This window comes from Chionomys nivalis, chromosome 19 (genome assembly GCF_950005125.1).
Source record: "Chionomys nivalis chromosome 19, mChiNiv1.1, whole genome shotgun sequence".
NCBI lineage: Eukaryota > Metazoa > Chordata > Mammalia > Rodentia > Cricetidae > Chionomys > Chionomys nivalis.
In genome coordinates this window covers 41,063,100-41,083,550 of record NC_080104.1, presented here as the reverse complement: position 1 = coordinate 41,083,550, position 20,451 = coordinate 41,063,100, and the positions used below count along the sequence as shown (strand labels likewise).

The 20,451-nt window shown below is 52.5% G+C and overlaps 2 protein-coding genes across 2 annotated transcripts in view; both read left to right on the top strand.

The window, feature by feature from the left end:
• The window catches only part of LOC130890397 (cadherin-23-like), a 54,480-nt gene extending 50,897 nt beyond the window's left edge, over positions 1–3,583 (top strand). Inside the window, exons 14-16 of the mRNA XM_057794328.1 lie at positions 499–702; positions 1,356–1,814; positions 3,498–3,583. Of these exons, the coding sequence (XP_057650311.1) occupies positions 499–702; positions 1,356–1,814; positions 3,498–3,583 (749 nt within the window). The remainder of the gene's footprint in view (positions 1–498; positions 703–1,355; positions 1,815–3,497) is intronic.
• Positions 575–20,359, top strand: LOC130890374 (cadherin-23-like). Its single transcript, XM_057794285.1, has 23 exons — positions 575–702; positions 1,356–1,814; positions 5,303–5,419; positions 6,819–7,043; positions 7,605–7,774; positions 8,017–8,154; positions 9,053–9,172; positions 9,996–10,173; positions 10,314–10,525; positions 11,839–12,030; positions 12,175–12,288; positions 12,941–13,070; positions 13,167–13,418; positions 13,495–13,656; positions 15,507–15,763; positions 16,073–16,170; positions 16,925–17,045; positions 17,127–17,206; positions 17,414–17,454; positions 17,543–17,603; positions 18,008–18,137; positions 18,250–18,372; positions 19,483–20,359. Exons 3-23 carry the CDS (start codon positions 5,311–5,313, stop codon positions 19,807–19,809), a joined length of 3,240 nt encoding a protein of 1,079 aa, XP_057650268.1. The 5' UTR covers positions 575–702; positions 1,356–1,814; positions 5,303–5,310; the 3' UTR covers positions 19,810–20,359.
• The last annotated feature ends 92 nt before the right edge of the window (positions 20,360–20,451 follow it).

The window sequence follows — 20,451 nt, the reverse complement described above, 5'->3', positions numbered from 1 at the left end:
GCTACATAGACTCTTGGCCTGAGCAAACAACCCCCATCTTCTCTCTGTATGCCCTGTGTCCTAGACAGAAACACTCCCGATCAGCCAGAAATAGCCAAAGTAGTGCTTCTGTTCTCACACCAGAGAGCTGCTCCCCAGAGCCATGTCCCGACAATTTGGTCAGGACAGGAGGCTAGTCTAGTGACGGATATTTACGGAGCATGTCTCTCTATGGACCATGTCTCTCTATGGAGCATGTCTCTCTATGGAGCTGTCTCTATGGGCAGGTCAATCCTCTGCCCTGGTCATTCCCAGCAGACAGGACCCCTGAGAACTGCAGAGGCCACCAAGGAGGGACAGCCATGGCAAACATGGGTGCCCCCTGGGTGTGGATAACTGAATCTTCAGGAAATAAAGTCACTGTGTCTTTCCTCTCTGTCCCTGCTATGGTGTCTCTTCTCTTTACTCACTGTGTCCCTTACCCTGTACGTCTCCCTGGCTGGTGGTCCTGGGTACCAGGCATAGTGACTGTGAGGTCTGGGGTCGTCATTGACCGGGAGGCCTTCTCGCCCCCGCTCCTGGAGCTGCTGCTGTTAGCTGAAGATGTTGGCCTACTCAACGGCACCGCCCACCTGCTTGTCACTATCCTGGATGACAATGACAACTGGCCCACCTTCAGTCCTGCCGCTTACACTGTCCACCTACTGGAGAACTGCCCTCCAGGTACTGCCAGGATCTGATTGGCAGGGGTGTGGGTTTAGAGGCTCAGGTGAGCACAAGTGAGATGATGTGGTGATGGAATTACAAGGTGGTGCCCGTCAAAGCCTGTGTGTTAAAACAGCATAGATTCAGAAGCATTCTCATCATAATCTAGTTTAATGGGAGGAAGAGGAGATGTTTGGATCTACACGTTGCCTGGAATAATATGAACATTCTGAAACATGAGGCCACCACTGTGATATGTGCTGTCAAGACTGGTGAGGAGAGGCCTCTTTTGCAGCATCATTAAAGGGTTCTGGGCTGTGGAGAGATGGCTCCAGGGATAAGGATGCCTGCTCAGCAAACATGAAGATCTAAGTTCAAATCCCACACCTACAAATAACACTGGGTACAGTTGTGGGTACACACCGATGGGGGTGGACTCAGGAGGATCACTGGAGCTTAGTGGGAACCAGTCTAGTTCCAGGTCCAGTGAGAGATCCTGTCTCAAAGAAATAAGGCAGAGATTGATGGAAGAAGATGCCTGGCATCCTCCCATGTGTGCACAGGCATGTACGTATACACGCATGTACACATACACCACACAATGAGCAAAAGGCCCTGATCTTTCTAGAAGAGGCCCCAATGCTCACCTACTCCCCGATTCCTTCCCACAGGATTCTCAGTCCTTCAAGTCACAGCCACAGATGAGGACAGTGGCCTCAACGGGGAGCTGGTCTACCGAATAGAAGCCGGGGCTCAGGACCGCTTCTTCATCCACCCAGCCACTGGAGTCATCCGTGTTGGCAATGCCACCATCGACAGAGAAGAACAGGAGTCCTACAGGTTGACAGTGGTGGCCACCGACCGAGGCACTGTCCCCCTGTCAGGCACGGCCATCGTCACCATTCTGATTGATGACATCAATGACTCCCGCCCCGAATTCCTCAACCCCATCCAGACAGTGAGTGTGCTGGAATCGGCAGAGCCAGGCACCATCATTGCCAACGTCACTGCTATCGACTTTGACCTCAACCCCAGACTGGAGTACCACATTATCAGCATCGTGGCTAAGGATGACACTGACCGCCTGGTGCCTGACCAGGAAGATGCTTTTGCCGTGAATATCAATACAGGTACGAGAATGGCGTTAGCTCTCCTGACCCGGACCCAGAATCCTAGCTCCCTCCCTCTCTGTCTTCCTCCCCTCCCCTTCTCTTTCTCTGTCATTCCCTTTGCGCTCTTGTCTTTTTCTCCACCCCTCTTCCTTTCCTTGCTCCTCTGCTGCCTCCCTCCCTCTTGCCCCTCCTTGACAAGCTGCTCAGCCCTTTCTGGCTCCTTCACCCTACAGTGTTGCAGTGGTGCCCATCTCCCCACACCTGTGCTGGTATTTGCTATTACAGGGTTTCAGTGTTTGTAATTCAAATGGAAAACAATAATAGCACATATTTCCTTTATAAGGAGATTTGACCAAACACCTTTGATTGGTGCATTTAAATGTTCTATAAATTATGTCTGTGTCCTTCTCTTCCATATCATAAAAACAGAATCATGATTTTATCTTTTGTGGTTTATCCAGCTTACTATAATTTTGACAGTTTGCTGTATGTCCAACAGTTGAGCGGTTTTGGTCCTCTGGGAAGTCAGAGAAGGGCACGAGTCTTATATGGAGTGTCATAAAAATTAGCATGACAGTGACAAAATGCTAAAAATCATTGTTATTGGGAGAAATGTATAGGGAGGCAACATAAGTGTCCCATAGATAGCAAGTAGACATCAGTGTGCTGTTGTCATGGTGGTGATGTGGGGACATTGGTATTCCTACACTGCTGTAGAGTCCAGACCAGGGTCCCCATCAGGCAGCAATCAAACAGAGTGGTCAGACCCCAGGACCTAGCAGCATAGAGGGAGAAGAGTGGTGAGCTCACACCATAGGATACCAGGCGGCAGCAGACATTGGCTGGGCACACAGCAATGGAGAGGAAAGGGTGTCTTCATCATAGGTGCTTGCTGTAAAGATTTAAAAGAGAGTGAGCTACATACCATGGCAGCATTTGTGTAACTGGAAGGGACAAAGTGGTTCTCAGGAATACTTTATCTTGGAGATGGGGTCTCATGCAGCCTAGGCTGGCCTCGAACTTGTAATGTGGACAAAAAACGACCTAGAACTTTGATCCTCTTTCTTCTACCTCCCAAGAGATGACTATTGTACAAAGAACTGGAGGGGTCAAACCCAGGGCCTCCTGCATGCTGGGCCAGTACCCTCCAACTGAGCTACACCATCAGTCTCAACACACACAGACCGCATGCACACTCTGCCTGAGAGAGGAGGGGGGTGTGAGGGAATTGGGGGTGTGGGGGTATGAAAACCAAAAGAAATGCCCATAGTCAGAGCATGCAGTAGGCCAGAGTAGGATCAATCTCACCTGTACTTTCAACCCAAAAGAAAAAGAAAAAAAAAAGGGGGGGGGAGTATAACCCTTGAAGCCCAGGGAGAAGTTGCTAAAATATGTAGTATCCTGTGCCAGCCTGGGCCAGGTCAAAGCAGTTCCCAGCTGGTCTGTCAGGACCATGGAGAGCCACCCAACCCCTGCTTCCCTGGATAGCATGCTCCCCCAACTTTTCTCTGCCTTGTTCCCCTCTACCTCCCACTGATTCTTTTTCTCTCTATTTTTTCTTTCCAGTGTCTTCTCTGTCCACCTTCCTCATGGCCCCCAGTCCCCTTGCTCGGCTTCCCTACCCTTTCTTCCCAGATCCTACAACCCCTCCACTTCAGCTGGGTTTTCACCCCTTCCCCTCTACCCCTTCTCCCATCCTAGCCTCTCCTGCCCTGGCCAGTTCTGAGTCCCACAACCACCACCCCACCCCACACCTTGCCCCGTCCCTCCTCCTCGCTGCACCCTGAACTAACCAATGTTAACCCTCTCTTTCTCCCTCACGGCTGGCAGGCCTACAGGTTTGAGCTCTGTTCTGTCATTTCCCACCTCATCTCCTCTCTGCTTCACCCCCACTGCCTTCCTCCATGCCTCATACCCCACCCTTCCTGCCCCGGGGGCCGGCCCAGGCCGTGCCCAGCCTTTGCAGACTGAACGCAGCTGCCCTCTCCCCAACCTCGCTCCCCAGCCCGGGGGACGGGGAGCGAGAGTAGGAAGAGGAGGAGGAGGAGGCGGCCGCCCAGGGTAAGTGACCACCCATGCCTGGGGACCTGTGGAGGACAGCAACCCAGCAGGGGGTCTGCCAAGGGGGAAGGGTATCATAAGACCCTGGTAGCTAAGAGAGAGAAGGAGATCTTGGTCTAGGGCCAATGAGAGGAGACCAGAGGAGCCACTCAGGTCCCAACAGATTGACTGTCCAGCAAAACCAGAACTTCTGGAGTTTCTCTCTGATTTATGGAGCAGCTGGGGACGCAGGGAAGAGAAGGAACCTGTTGTCATCAACATAGACTGCTATTTCTGTCCTGTAATCGGCACCATGTCACATTCTACTTAGGACAAAGGGGCATGCCTAGGGTTTCTAGCCTGTCCCCCCAGGTAGTTGTCCTCATTCCAGATGCCAGGAGATCTTCCTTGGAATATAAACATTTGTGAAACTGTGACATAAAATCTACATTTTTTTTCTAGTACTGACTATTGACCAGGCCTTTCCTATGTATGCTAGGCAAGCTAAGCAAGTGCTCCATCACTAAACTGTGTTCCCAGCCCTGATATTGAACATTTTTTTTATTTTAAGATAACTTAAGTTATCTTGGACTTCTGTTTCATTTTTTTAAAAAATTAATGACTCGATTTCTTAATTTGTTACTTAAATTTTTATTTTATGTGCACTGGTGTTTTGCCTGCTTATGTGTCTGTGCACTGAGTGCATGTAATATCCCTGGAGACCAGAAGAGGGCGTTGGATCCCCTGGAATTGGAGTTACATATGCTTGTGAGCTACCATGTGTGTGCTGGGAATAAAACCCGGGTCCTCTGGACGAGCAGCCAGTGCTCTTTACTAATGAGTCATCTCTCCAGCTCCCTATTGTTACTCTGTTGAGTAGCTGGTATTACAGGCATGCACCACCATGCTCAGCTTGGTTTGGTTTTTGAAGCAAGGTCTTGCTTTGTAGCCCAGGCTGGCCTCAAACCCACCAGCCTCCTGCCTCAGCCTCCCATGGCTGGGATGGCAGATGTGCAGTCCTGGGCATGGCTCACCTCAGCCATTTTTTAGTGTATTCTTTAGCAGGACCAAGAACATTTGTGTTGTTTCTCATCATGCTGCTGTTTTTATTTTCAAAGATTACATAGAACTTTGTATGTGCCAGGCAAAGTTCTAAGTACTTCGTTGGTAGAGTCTCATTTTCTTTTTCTTATTCCCTGGAATGTCTGTGGTGGTGCTACGCTTGCCCCTTTTGTCAATGAGGAGAGGAAAGGCTGGACAGTTTGTCCAAGGTCACCAGCATCAGATGAAGGGCCCCAGTCTCTATGAGTGGCTATATATATAGGCCATCCCAGCCTCAAGTCTCCTGGTCCATCAGGGACTAGTGCCCTTTATCAGGATGGGGGTGTTGTAGGGCAGGGGCTCTGAGGAGCCCAGACTTCGTGGGGTTCCCCTTCTAGCAGAATCTGACTTGGTCCGGCCCACAGGGTCTGTGATGGTGAAGTCTCCCTTGAACCGCGAGCTGGTTGCTACCTATGAGGTCACGCTCTCAGTGATTGACAACGCCAGCGACCTCCCAGAGCGTGCCGTCAGTGTGCCAAACGGTAAGATCCCCTGCTAGTATCTCTTGTGGGTCACTCGGAGCTATCTGAGGACTGGGAGGGGCTAGGAACCAAGTGCAAGCGTGGCTGTAAGGAGGTGAATCCCAGGACTTAGCTGCCAGGGCTACTGAGGAGTTGGGGTACCTTAGGATAGTGACAACCACTTTGGGACTCAGGGTGACTGTGCCCCTAAATGTATGGGATCTGAACCCCTAGACTCTGAGGGGTAGGGGAAGGGTGTCAGGGTAATATTGGAATCCAGGGTGCGGCTAGAATAGGAGCAGGAACTGTGATCTGATAGGAAGCCATGGAGTCAGGGCAGGAAGCAAAGAGCTAAAGAAGGGGACTCAAGGCCACAGACCACAGTGGGGCAGGCTCAGTGACAGAGAAGAGGCACGTGCTGGGAAGCTATTATGGGCTGGAATGGTTGGACTAGGCAGAGGGGCAGTGGGAAAAGTAGGAATGAGGTAGTCTCATTCTACTGTCAGAAGACACTGGCTGCTTATCTTCTCAGCCTAGAGGCCCAAGTGTTTCAGAGGGACGTGTATACTTGTTTATCTCTTACACGTCCTGAGATTTTTAAGGTCAGAGGCCCAGGCTGCTTCTGCTGGGGGTTGGGGGGAAGGGGATCATTCAGAGGGAAGGCCAGATCAAAGGAATAGCCAAAAACCATCTTCATCCTAGCTCTCCAAGTTTGTTGGAAAACTGTGGTCCCGAAGAGAACAAAGGCCACATCAGAGCCCCCCCAGCCCATTGGTAGAATACAAATCCCTCCTCCTATGGAAGAGCGATGATCAGATCAGAGGGAAAGTTTGATTCTAAGAACCCACACACAATTCCAGGCATGAGCCGGGCGGCGGTGGCCTGTGCCTTTAATCCCCAGCAATCGGAAGGCAAAGGCAGGCAGATCTCTGAGTTTGAGACCAGCCTGGTCTAGAGAGAAAGTCCTGGGACAGCCAGAGGTACACAGGGAAACCCTATCTCGAAAACACCCACACCTAAAATAAATCTAGGCACAGTAACACATACCTATAATCCCAGGACTAGGGAGGTGAAAACAGGCAGATCCCTGAACTGTTCCTAACCAGCCACTTTAGCCCACTTGGTTAGTTCCAGGCAAGTGACACATCTGAAGAGCCACTAAGGTTGACCTCTGACCTCCATACAAATGTATACACCTGTGCATGTGTACATATATACACCTTCACCACCACCGCCCCACACACACACATGAGCATGGACATCTCGTACACATAAAATAGCGTGAGACATTGTTCTCTGAGCTTGGCAGCCCTAGGCTGGGGGGGAGGGGGAGGAAGAGCAGTAGAGCTGGGAAGGGAGCAGCCGGCACCAGGGTGGAACACAGATCTATGCCTGGTATTCCCTCCCACCTGCACCCCAGCCAAGCTCACGGTCAACATCCTGGATGTCAATGATAACACACCCCAGTTCAAGCCCTTTGGGATCACCTACTACACAGAGCGGGTCCTGGAGGGGGCCACCCCGGGTACCACACTCATTGCTGTGGCTGCTGTTGACCCTGACAAGGGTCTCAATGGGCTGATCACCTATACCCTGCTGGACCTCACACCCCCAGGCTATGTCCAGCTTGAAGACTCTTCCGCAGGTAGGTGAGAGGTCTCCAAGAGGGAGGGTGGGGGATGCACACCCATGCCTGTTAGCCCCCAGAGGGACTGTGACTCACTTCTCAATATCTAGTTGGGGCCCCACCCCTACCCCTGTCCTGTGGTGGCCTAGGCCAGATTCAAGATGGTTGGTATGCCAAACTTTTTCTGATGCTCCCAGCAGTGGATAGAATTTTCTAGTCCTTGCTTGGACGCAGGCCCACAGGTATGTGTTGGAACCCTAGAGAGCCCCCGCTACCATTTCTACAGCCCAAACTCCTATGAGCATATCCCCTTGGGAATGGAGTTTTAGATACGAAGGTATCTCGGGGTTGCCTTGGGGTTACAGATATCCATTCCAGGGAGCTTTCTTAGCTCTTTGTTGAGAAGGACAACTGAGGGCAGTCTCTCCTCAATCTCTGTCCTGAGATGGGCAATGCTACTTATTCACGCTCCTTGCCAGGAGCCCCCCCTCCCCTCAGAGCCCCAGATCCTTCCCAAAGTCTAGAGAGCCCAGAATGAAGAGTGGCCACACCTCATCAGTGGGTACCTCTGTGTCTTAGGGAAGGTCATTGCCAACCGGACAGTGGACTACGAAGAGGTACACTGGCTTAACTTCACAGTGAGGGCCTCAGACAATGGGTCCCCACCCCGCGCAGCTGAGATCCCTGTCTACCTGGAAATTGTGGACATTAATGACAACAACCCCATCTTTGACCAGCCCTCCTACCAGGTGGGTGGCCAGACCAACGTGAGGGTCAATACCTATTCCTTGGGGTCTTTGGTGTGCCTTCTGCTCCTCCTTGCCCTTCCCCCATGAAACCCAGGAATGCTAAATGCATGAGCAGCGTGTTGCCCCAGAACACCACGGCACCAGGGAATTATTAACCAGGGCATAGGCTCCAGGGATAACCATGCTCCCCTCTTCCCCTCCTCCCCTCTTCCCTCCTCCCCCTCCCCTCCCTCTCTCTCTAGGAGGCCATTTTTGAGGATGTGGCTGTGGGCACAGTCATTCTGAGGGTCACTGCTTCCGATGCCGACTCGGGCAACTTTGCCCTCATCGAATATAGCCTGGGGGATGGAGAGGGCAAGTTTGCCATCCACCCCAACACTGTAAGTAGGCCGTGGGAGGGCCTGACCCAGGGAGTGGGAAAGCCCAAAGTCCTGGTCTAAAAAGTCACCCAAAGCACCCCCCACATCCCCGTTTCTGGGTCCTGTCTCCTGGATATTTTTAGACTTCAGGTTGCTTTATCTAAGGATAGCAAACTCTCCGCAGAGTTCCAGGTGTTGTTAAGCCCGCAGCCCCTTATGTCCTAGTACAAATGGGAGGAAGTGGCCACCAGCTTTAGGAACTGGCCCTTTGGTGTGACAGGATGTGCCCTAAAACTTGAAACAAGTCCCAGGGACCACTTCTTGAAAGTGTCACATGAGGTGTGCTGTGGGAACTGGGCGTGTCATTAGAACATCTGCAATTTGCACGATCCTGTACTCCATGTGGAGAGAAGCAAGGTGCTCCAAAGGGTGGGACCCACAAATCCCCATGAGTCTCAGCCTTTCGTGAGAGTAGAAATTGGGGGCCCAAGCGTCTGCCTCTTGGTCCAGGAGCTGCTGTTTGCAAGGTGAGGAGACAGCCTTGCAAAGGACAGGGCTGTTCAGCGAGCCTCCCCCAGTTCCGGGAGTTGCCCTCCTGTTCCTCTGTGTGCATTCCCTTCAGGAGGGTTTACCCTGCTCAGTGTGAGCACTCAGGTATGGTGCTTGGCATTAAGAACAGTGCCTGTTATCAGAGTAGATACTCTATGCCAGACGCTGGTCGGGCAGTTGGCTGCACCCTGGCTAGTCACTCCATCTCAGATAGAACGCGATAGTGAGGGCAAGAACTCAGGCATCATGGAGACAAGAGGTCGCCCCGCCCAGCATGACCTCCAGACTCTAATAGTATCTGCCCATAGAGTAGATGCTCAGCAGACACATCAAACTGATGAATCACCTGAAAGTCTCCTCTTCCAACTAGGGTGACATCTATGTGCTATCATCTCTGGACCGGGAGAAGAAGGACCACTATATCCTAACTGCCTTGGCCAAAGACAACCCAGGGGATGTGGCCAGTAACCGTCGAGAGAACTCGGTGCAGGTGAGGAACAGCAGCCTGAGCCCAGGGCAGGGAGCAACAAACTAAGTCCATAGAGAATGGCTGTTCTGAGTGGAAACAGGGCCTCTCATCCCCAAATGTCACATGAACAGCCAGGTACACCTAGGTGTGACCCAGAGGGCACTTGTGTGTCTTCGCGGTCCAGTCCCTTGGGCGCCCAACAAAACAGGACAGTAGCGAAAACTACTTATGGCTCCTTTTTATTTATTTTTTCAGTTTTTGAGATGAAGTCTCACTGGGTACCTTATGTCGTCCTCATACAAGAGGCCTTCCCTGCCTCAACCTTGGAGATGCTGTAACTCCAGGTTCTTATGTATCCCAAGGTAGCTTCAAATTCTTGCAGCTGAGAGTGACCTTGAACTCCTGATCCTCCTGCCTCTACCTCCCAATTGCTAGGCTTATCTTGTGTACAACCAGGCCTAGTGTATGAAGGGCAGGAGATGAGCCCAGAACCTCATGAATACCTAACTACAAAGAGATCAGCACTCTATCAGCCGAGCTATACTCCCAGCCCAAGACCCTGGCTCAAAAAGTAAAAATATAGATGGGTGTGGTGGCACATGCCTTTAATCCCACCAGTTGAGAGGCAGGGGCAAGAGGAACTCTGTGAGTTCAAGGCCAGCCTGGTCTACATAGCAAGTTCCAGGGTAGCCCATTAAGACCCTGCCTCAAACATAAATTAATTTACTTAATTAAATGGCAATACCTTCCCCATGGTAGTGCCCTGTTCCTCCCCTACTCCACCTTGCCCTTGTGGGATGGGGTCTCCCAAGGAAGCCCCTTCACTGTCTTGTGGCCTCCCCAGGTGGTGATCCGAGTACTCGATGTCAATGACTGCCGGCCTCAGTTCTCCAAACCGCAGTTCAGCACAAGTGTATATGAGAATGAACCAGCAGGCACCTCGGTCATTACCATGCTGGCCACTGACCAGGATGAGGGCTCCAATGGGCAGCTGACATACTCCCTCGAGGGCCCTGGAATGGGTATATGGCCTTCCCTTGCTGCCCAGGAGGGCTTAGAGGGTGGGGAGGGCAAGCTGCCATGTCTACTGTCCTGGGCTGAGGAGGAGGAGACAGGAAGGTCATCTCAGTCAGGCCGTTCCCTTGCTCTCTCCCACTGCCAGAGGCTTTCTCCGTGGACATGGACTCGGGCCTGGTGACCACGCAGCGGCCACTCCAGTCCTATGAGAGATTCAACCTGACTGTTGTGGCCACGGATGGTGGAGAGCCCCCACTCTGGGGCACGACCATGCTACTGGTGGAAGTCATCGATGTCAACGACAACCGCCCTGTCTTTGTGCGTCCACCCAATGGTACTATCCTGCACATCAAAGAGGTATTCCTGATCTCAGGGCCAGTGCTCTCACTGACGCTCGGTTCCCACTTGCAGCCCACTGACTCATCCTGCGTTCACCATCTGGCAGAGTAGAGACTGCCACTGTGAGAGCGTGGGAACTGAGGCCACACGAGGAGAGCGGACCTGCCCAGTGCCACTCAAAGAAGATCTTGAGGGTTGGGTAGTTCTGTAGGTGGTGCCAGGAAAGGATCTAGGTGCAAGCCTCACTCTCTGGCTGCTCAAGCAATGACCTTGAGCAAGTGCCTTCTGCGAGTCTTGTTCCCGTCTGAGAATGGACCTAATAACAGGGCACATCTCTCGCTCGTCAACTCTACCAGAGAGCATCTGGTCTCCTGCCACCCACTTCCCCAGACATAGTTCAAAATAAACACAGGGCCCTTCCGTCTGTCTACTGGTCCTGCTGATACCAAAATGCACAGCTCGGGTTCCCTCATTCTTTGGTCTAACGCCAGTTAGTCTAGCTAGATGGCCGATCCAGTTAGGGGAAATGCATTGTCTTCTGCTCATCCCTTCCACCCTAAGGCCCCAGTGATCCTTGGTGGTATAGTTGGGATGTCTCTGGCTTGTCCTTTGCCCCACAGACTCAAGCAAATCCCTTATCTGGGAACTCCAATGCTGAGATCATCTAGTCGTCTGCCTTTTGAGGTCCTACAGGAGAACTTAAGACTAAGCGCTGGGGAGCACTGGGCCTGGTGTCATACCTGCAGTGATACATTGGTCCTTTTCGCTTTGCCCACTAGGGAGCTCACAGTGGCGTAACCCCCTCAAATGACCCTGCAGAGACTTGGGGCACTTCCATCTTATGCTAATCATATTCTTCTTTTACCCTAATTTTTAAAAACTCATTCAATCTCATTTAAATTCACATATTCCTGTCAATCGCTTCAGGAATTTTTTTTTTTGTGTGACGGGAAATGGTACATAAATTAATAATAATCTAATTCTTTTCCGCACCAAAGGCTCTGTTTGCTAAGCTTTCTCTTCAAGGGCTTTGTAGTTGGGGAGATCCAGATGACTGCCACTTGGAGCTTGTTATGAACAATGAGAAAACAATGAAGCCAGACTGAGCTGAGAGTTTTGTAACAGTCAAGAACCATGTTCTTGCTGGGGCATCCTGAGGGCGGGGCTTGCACGTGTTTCTTCCATGTCATAGACAAATCTTAAAAGAATGCAGGCTCTTGAGGCTTAGAGAAACGAGGGCCTTGGCTGAGGGAGCAAAGGATTTAAGAGCTCACCAGGGCCTGGCTCTGGAGTTTTTCATGCCCAGGTACCCCCTCCCATGACCCCCACAGGAGATTCCTCTACGTTCCAACGTGTATGAGGTCTATGCCACCGACAAGGATGAAGGACTCAACGGGGCAGTGCGATACAGCTTCCTAAAGACAGCAGGCAGCCGCGACTGGGAGTATTTCACCATCGACCCAGTTAGCGGGCTCATCCAGACGGCTCAGCGCCTGGATCGCGAGAAGCAGGCAGTGTACAGTGTAAGGGGAGGGGCTGGAGCGGGGGCGGGTTGTGGGTTGCTCCTGGACCACCTCTGGGACACTTGTTCCACTGAGCTTCGTTGGGGCCCTAAGCCAACCTCCAACCCTATCTTTCCCCCTCTGACTGGACTCCCTCGCCTCCAGCTCATCTTGGTGGCCAGTGACCTGGGCCAGCCAGTGCCGTACGAGACGATGCAGCCATTGCAGGTGGCCCTGGAAGACATCGATGACAACGAGCCCCTCTTCGTGAGGCCTCCTGTGAGCTCACCTATCCCCTGTGCCAGTGACACCCCCACAGGGTCTCACCACCTGTGAGCCCACACATGCCCATACTCTGCCCTGATACACATCTGGTTAGCACACAGTGAGCCTCCGTCTAGATTTCCTGACTACAGAAACAGTGCTTCCCTCAAACACCTAGGGCATTCAAAGTTGAGCACAAATGCAAGGCCTCACTCAGTGATCCAAAAAGGAGGAAAAATGTCCAACACCTTTGCCTTTGTATGCACATAAAGGCATGTTCATCATATGTGTGCACACAGCATGAAAATTGACTCCGGAGTCTTGAGTCAAAACTCAGCCAAAAGTGGACGGCAGAACTGAGTGGTATGAGTTTGGTAGTGTCTGTGTGTTTGTACATACATACATACGTACGTACGTACGGACATACACATATGCATATATGGATGGGTGTCCAATAGAAGCTGTGTGCGTGCACACAAGAGAATGCTTGTTGGGACATGCACATAGACCCTGGGGATAAATCAGTAAAGTCCTGTCCTCATGGAGCTTATAGTAATTCTGCTTACTCTCTAGGCAACAAAGTCCTCAGACCCACAAAGTAGGTACCCTGGGTCCTCTGGCCAGAGCTGGAGCTTGTGCCCTTCTGTAACTATTTCCTCTCTTATAGAAGGGAAGCCCCCAGTATCAGCTGCTGACTGTGCCCGAACACTCACCCCGTGGTACCCTGGTGGGCAACGTGACAGGCGCTGTGGACGCAGATGAGGGTCCCAATGCCATCGTGTATTACTTCATTGCAGGTGTGGGGGGTCAATGGAGCCAGTGCCCCACCGGCCCCAGGTTTGCAGAGGACTCTGAGTGCCCCTCCACTCACCCTGTGCCCCGTCTGCCCACAGCTGGTAACGAGGACAAGAACTTCCACCTGCAACCTGACGGGCGCCTGCTGGTGCTCAGAGACCTAGATCGGGAAAAGGAAGCCCTCTTCTCCTTCATCGTCAAAGCGTCCAGCAATCACAGCTGGGCCCCTCCCCGAGGACCCTCCCCAGCCCTCGATCTGCTGACTGACCTCACCCTGCAGGAGGTGCGCGTTGTGCTGGAGGACATCAATGACCAGCCGCCGCGCTTCACCAAGGCTGAGTACACCGCAGGTGCAGGGACCAGCCGGGGCCTGAGGGCGTGGGTGGCTCCTCCCCTGACGTTTATGCGGCCTGCCTGTTCCCACAGGAGTGGCCACCGATGCCAAGGTCGGCTCGGAGTTGATCCAGGTGCTGGCCCTGGATGCAGATATTGGCAACAACAGCCTGGTCTTCTATGGCATTCTGGCTATCCACTACTTCCGGGCCCTTGCCAACGACTCTGAGGATGTGGGCCAGGTTTTCACCATGGGTAGGAGCCCCGTCGCTGCATGGACTTGATGGAGTCTGTTTGAGCACCAGACCTAGGTGGCCATCCACGTCAGCCCTTCTGTTCGCCCATCCAGTTTCTGCTATTCTGTCTGTTCTTTACCTATTTGCCCCTTCATCTATACATGGATTCTGTTTCTATGTGTGGGGGGTACATTTTATTTATTGGAGGGTGCATGCCCACAGAAATCATGTAGAGAAGTCAGAAGACAGCATGAAGGAATTGGTTCTCTCCTTCACTGTGTGAGTCCCTAGGGATCAAAAGCAGGTCATCAGGCTTGGCAGCAAGTGCCTTTACCCACTGAGCCATCTCGCCAGCCTTGTTTTATTTATTTTTAATGCTTTTTTATATATAATTTATTTATTTACATTTTATGTACATTGGTGATTTTGTCTGCATGTATGTCTGTGTGAGGTGTTGGATCCCCTGGAACAGGAGTTACAGACAGTTGTGAGCTGCCATGTGGGTGCTGGGAATTGAACTCGGGTCCTCTGGAAGAGCAGTCTGTGCTCTTAACCACTGAACCATCTCTCCAGCCCTTATTTATTTATTTTAAATGGCAGGGTCTTGTGTAGACCAGCTGGCTTCAAAAATCTCTCTATAATTTTGAGCCAGACACAGTGGTGCATGCCTTTAATTCCAGCACTCGGGGACAGAAGGAAACAGATCTTTGTGAGTTTGAGGCCAACCTTGTCTAGGTGTTGAGTTCCAGGACAGCCAATGCCATATAGTGAGACCCTGTCTCAATTTAAAAAAAAAAAAAAAGAAAAAAAATCTCAAGTGCCTGATCTTCCCATCTCTACCTCCCAAGTACTGGGGTCACACTCATGCCCCCCCCCGCCACCCAGTTTACACAGTGCTAGGGCTGAAACCCAGAGCTTCACGCAGGCTGGGCAAGCTCTATCAACTGAGCTGCATCTAAGTTCTCTCTTTTCTTATCTTGTCACCACGCCATCCCAACCTCCCTCGTGCCTGATATGCCTCCTCTGTCCTTCAAGGTCTAGTTTAGATCCCACCTGCTCGAGTTTTGTAGCCAGATGCCAGCCCCTTTCCCCACTACTCTACTGCCTTTCTTAAATGCGAAGCTAGGAACTGAGCCCAGGGCCTTGGGTGTGATGGGCAGCCACCGCCGTTGAGCTCTGATCCCAGCCCTCGCTGCTCTTTAATAAACTCGGTTGCAGAGGAGCGAGGGAGCTAGCCGCCCGACGGAAAGCGGCAGGTTTTGACTCCAGGCCTGTCTTTCTCACAATCATCTAGGCTGTGCCATCTCCGGGTGTCTCTGCTGTGTTTGTGGGATTCTGAACTACATGTGGCTAGTGCAGTGGTTCTCAGCCTGTGGGTCAGAAGCCCTTTGGGGGCCAAGCAACCCCCTCACAGGGGTCGCCGAAGACCATCTGCATGTCATATATCTATGACAAGACTCCTAACAGTAGCAAAATTACAGTTATAGAATAGCAATGAGATAATTGTATGGTTGGGGGTCACCACAACCTGAGGGACTGTATTAAAGGGGCCACAGCATTAGGAAGGTTGAAAATCACTGCCCTGGTGCATGGGCAAGACCATATGAATCTCAGAAATGATAATCATCTGTGGACAGGAGAGTCTGCAGTTATTCAGAATTCAGTGTTTAAACAAAAACTTGGAGTAATCATTAAAAATAAGGGGATTTCAGCCAGGCTTGGTGGCATATGCCCATAACCCCAGTACTCGGGGTAAGGTGGTGAAGAAATATGACCTCTTCCCAAGGATGTGGGGATCGGGGGCAGGGTTCAGCATCAGTGTGTGGCCCCTGAGCTGTGCCATCCCCCCCCCCCGGAACTCTTTCACAGGGAGTGTCGATGGCATCCTACGTACCTTTGATCTCTTCATGGCCTACAGTCCTGGATATTTTGTGGTAGACGTTGTGGCCCGAGACCTGGCTGGTCACAATGATACTGCCATCATCGGCATTTATATCCTGAGGGACGACCAGCGTGTTAAGATAGTCATCAATGAGATCCCAGACCGCGTGCGTGGCTTTGAGGAGGAGTTCATCCGCCTGCTCTCCAACATCACCGGCGCCATTGTCAACACCGATGATGTGCAGGTACCCCGGGGCCCTTGGACTGGGCAGTGGGAAGGGAAAGGGCAGATGAGATCCCTTCTTAGTCACTTCCTAGCTACATGGCTTTGAGGGACGGTCCCAGGCCTGTGGGGCTCCATCCCCTTATCTATAAATAAGGCTGTTTATGAATGAGCCCTGTGTAGAAGTTAGTGCCCACATCAGGGAGATTTGGTAGTGATAGGTCTTATCAGATATGCTGGATGGGATCCTGCAAGATGTCTGCCCATCCCATTCCCATCCCCTCCTCTCCACTATGCAAGCTTGACCCCACAAACTCCCTTTTTCCCCCAGTTCCATGTGGACAAGAAGGGGCGGGTGAACTTTGCGCAGACAGAGCTACTCATTCACGTGGTGAACCGGGACACAAACCGTATCCTGGATGTGGACAGGTAGGTGTGGTGGGGTGTGCCTGGCCTGCCTGCCTGTTTTGAGGGGTAGGAACCCCGAAAGGAGACATGACCATTACTATTGGCCTCCGTGCATGGTCAGAGCTGGGGAAGAATAAAAGACACCAAGAGCTATGTTCATCCCTCTGGGCCTCACTCTCTGTCTTAGGGTTTCTACTCCTGTGAAGAGACACCATGACAGTGGAAACTCTTATGAGTGAAAACATTGAATTGGGGCTGGCTTACGGTTCCCATTGTTGTCACGGTGGGAAGCATGGTGGCACAGGGCAGACATGGTGCTGGGGAGATAGCTGTGAGTTCTACATCTAGATCCACAGGCAGCAGGAAGACAGACGTGGGGCCCGGCTTGAACACCTGAAACCTCAATGCCCACCCCCACCCAATGACACACTCTTTCCAACAAGAAGGCCACACCTCCTAATAGTGCTGCTCCCTGGCGACCAAGCATTCAAATTGATAAGCTTATTGGTGCCTTTCCTATTGAAACCATGACACACTTCTTGTCCATTAACGTGTCCATTTGGAGTCCATTAGGACCTTGGACACAGGCCTGGGGGCCCTGTAAGACGCTAAGCTCGCCCAGCTAGGTGGCTTTTCTCTTGTGAAGCTTCAGAGCAGAATGTGAATACTGAGGCTCCTGGCGGGAGCGGAGCACACTGCCCCCAGGGTGGAAGGTGGTGGCCTCTTGGAGGCAGTGGGTGGCAGAGATGGAGCAGAGACCATGGTCCTTGTGCAGGGTCATCCAGATGATCGATGAGAACAAGGAACAGCTGCGGAACCTCTTCCGGAACTACAATGTCCTGGACGTGCAGCCTGCCATCTCTGTCCGACTGCCGGATGACATGTCTGCCCTGCAGGTACCCTTGCGGGGCCAGTCCCTGGGGTCTGGGCTGTGCCCCTGAGCCTGCCTGCTGATGGCTGGCCTGCTGTCTCCACAGATGGCCATCATTGTCCTAGCCATCCTTCTCTTCTTGGCTGCCATGCTCTTCGTCCTCATGAACTGGTACTACAGGACCGTGTGAGTGATTCCACCTCTGGCCTGAACCAGAATGGTCTCCTGGCCAGCAGGCACCAAGGCAGACGGGGGCCAAGGACCAGGGATAGCAGGACAGCTTCCCTGACTGACTCTCTCTTCCTCTCCCCTCCTTCCCCCCTCCTCCCCTCCCATCTCTCCTTCTCTCTTTTTCCCCTCTCCTCTTCCCTCTCCTCCCCTCTCTCTCTCCAGACACAAGAGGAAGCTCAAGGCCATTGTGGCTGGTTCTGCAGGTGAGCGAAGGCTGGGGCCAGGGTAAGGCGGCCAGGTGCTCCTATTGGTTGGACTCTTTCCCTCCTCACTCAAATCCTCTCCCTGCAGGGAACCGTGGCTTCATTGACATCATGGACATGCCCAATACCAACAAATACTCCTTTGACGGGTGTGTGGGCTCCCCAAGTCTGCAGATCCCCTTTGGAGATCCCCGCAGTCCCCAGCTAGTGAGAAGTATCTGTAGCAGCCACTGGCTGAAACATGGAGTGTGGGCACCCCCTAGTGGGCTAGTCACTTCTCTGCACTCTCAGAAATGTGCTGTCCAGTCCGGATTACAAGGGGCATAGGGAGTGGGTAAGGCTTCCCTGACAAAGCTGACCCAGACTGGTGTGCAGTCCTGGCTCTAGCAGGACTATCCTGGATCCTAGGATAGAAGGATGTAACCACAGGTGCCATGACAGAGTTCTTATGCAGACCTGCGGAAGGCACCATGGCTGGCCAAGGGAATGGGCGGGTCTTAGAAGCAATGCTATGAAGGCATCTTGCCCACCCTATCCCACTCCCCAACTGCAGAGCCAACCCTGTGTGGCTGGACCCTTTCTGCCGGAACCTGGAGCTGGCTGCGCAGGCTGAGCATGAGGATGACCTGCCTGAGAACCTGAGTGAGATTGCAGATCTGTGGAACAGCCCCACCCGCACCCATGTGAGCCAGGGTAGCAGCCTGTGGCCAAGCTGGAGACTTTGGAGGGTGGTCCCCTCTGCTGTCTGCATGTGATGTCAATCTCTCTGCTCCAGCCAATGTTCCCTCTCTCCAGGGGACTTTTGGGCGTGAGCCGGCAGCAGTCAAACCTGATGACGACAGATACCTGCGTGCAGCCATCCAAGAATATGACAACATTGCCAAGCTGGGCCAGATCATTCGAGAGGGGCCTATTAAGGTGAGCCCTCCCTTGCGCGATCCTGTAACCAGAATCTGAATGTTAACTCAAGGATGCAGAGAGATAGAAACTGTAGGTTTATCTGGACCTGTCTTATATCAGGACTGAAAGGAGTTTGGACTAGTGAGGTCTGTGGTGTCTCGAAGGCCACCTGGCTGGCCAGTGATCATGCTCTCCTCCCATCTTCTCTGCTCTAGGGCCAGACACCTGTGCCCCCCTCACTGCCATGGGAGTGTGTGCAAGGGAGGAGGGGAGGGCAGGTGCCAGCCTAAGTGGAGAGTTAACCATCTCCTCCCCTCAGGGCTCGCTGCTGAAGGTGGTCCTGGAGGATTACCTACGGCTCAAAAAACTCTTTGCACAACGGATGGTGCAAAAAGCCTCCTCCTGCCATTCCTCCATCTCCGAGGTAGCGAGGTAGCCTCGGGAGCGGGGGTCTGTGTGCCAGCGTGCCGTGCCCCATTCCTGGGGATGCTGCTGCTTTCCCACACTCTACCACCCTGACACTGGGAGTTCTCTATCTCTGCTCCTCTTCCTCTCCTCCCCCCCCCCTTCACCTCCCAGCCAAGCCCAAAGGCTGTGCTAGAGGTGGCTCCAGAATTCAGTAAGAAGGTTGTATTGTCTAGACTCTGGGATCTTTCCATCCAAGAACCCCAAACTACCTCCTAAGGGACCTTTACTTTTAAGAAATGAGTCAAAAGGTCCAGGTAGTCCTAGATTAGCTACTATTCCAACAACTAGAGATTGACAGTTACACTGGCTTTCCCTAAAGCCCATTTTTCACCAGTGTGTGCTACCAACAGGGACAGAAAGCCTGGGCGGAGCCAATGTGCTCCTCCCACTTCTGGGGAGGTTCTACCTGCCCATGCTTAATGTCAACTTCCTTACAAACCCAGACACCACAGATTGACGCATTTGATGACATGTGGTGACCCTTTTAATATCCAGCCTCTGCCCTCCATTTGAGAAGGCTGGCAGGCCTGATGAGTGGATCCATTAGAGGAGACAGTGAAGAAGCAGTTACAGCCAGTACAGCTCTGGAGTCACCTACTCAAACCCTAGGCACAGCCCTCTGTGGTTTCTGTATCCATAAGGTTGTCCCACCTTTTGCAGCTGATCCACACTGAGCTGGAGGAGGAGCCTGGGGACCACAGCCCGGGCCAGGGCAGCCTCCGTTTCCGCCACAAACCACCCATGGAGCTCAAGGGCCCAGACGGAATCCACATGGTGCACGGCAGCACAGGTACCCTGCTGGCCACTGACCTCAATAGCTTGCCAGAGGATGACCAGAAGGGGCTGGACCGCTCGCTGGAGACTCTGACAGCCTCAGAGGCAGTGGCCTTTGAGCGCAACGCCCGCACAGAGTCAGCCAAGTCCACCCCTCTGCACAAGCTTCGAGACGTGATCATGGAGAGCCCCCTGGAAATCACAGAGCTGTGATGTAGAGCCTCGCTGCTGAGCAGCCCACCCCACTACCCTCCAGGGCGGGAGCATGGCCACCTCTCTGCCCAGTCCAGCCTTGTGAATGACCTTGGGCTGGCCCCGACAGCCTGCGCGGCTGTTCAGATGGGCCTCCTGCCAGATACTGGTTCAGCATCTGATCTCTACCTTCATAAAATCGGTTATTTTTTTAAGAAAACTTTAAAAATGCTAAGTGTCTAAGGACAAGGTAAGGAGGGTCACTGGGGGAGCCCCCAGAGACTGAGGACCAGCGCAGCCCCTCCCTATGCAACCACAATGGAGCAGAGGTCCTGCACAGAAGTGACAACTCTGCTGGCACACCCCTGCCTCAGTTCAAGTCCCACTGGACTTCTGCCTGCTGGACATCCAGGTGGCTCCCTGCCCCTGCACACACCAGGTTGTCGGCAACCCAGTACCCATCCCATCCCCGTCTTCTTGACGTGCTTAGTTGAGAGACATGACCGATGTCCCCTTGGGTTTCGAATGTAGAGTGTTTGTGTGTATTTCTAAATTAAGTTATTCCCTCAAGATTTCCTCCAGGTTTTGTTTAACTAATACTCAATGAAAGTTTCTGGAATGCTCTGTTTAAAAAGAAAAGCGACTCACGTGGAACCAGCAATA

Bases quoted from the DNA above. Each gene is read 5' to 3' on its own strand.
- LOC130890374 (XM_057794285.1), top strand. From the start codon at position 5,311: ATGGTGAAGTCTCCCTTGAACCGCGAGCTGGTTGCTACCTATGAGGTC. The intron at 10,526-11,838 runs GTATTCCTGATC...TGACCCCCACAG, and splicing joins CTATCCTGCACATCAAAGAG to GAGATTCCTCTACGTTCCAA. The intron at 16,171-16,924 runs GTAGGTGTGGTG...GTCCTTGTGCAG, and splicing joins CGTATCCTGGATGTGGACAG to GGTCATCCAGATGATCGATG.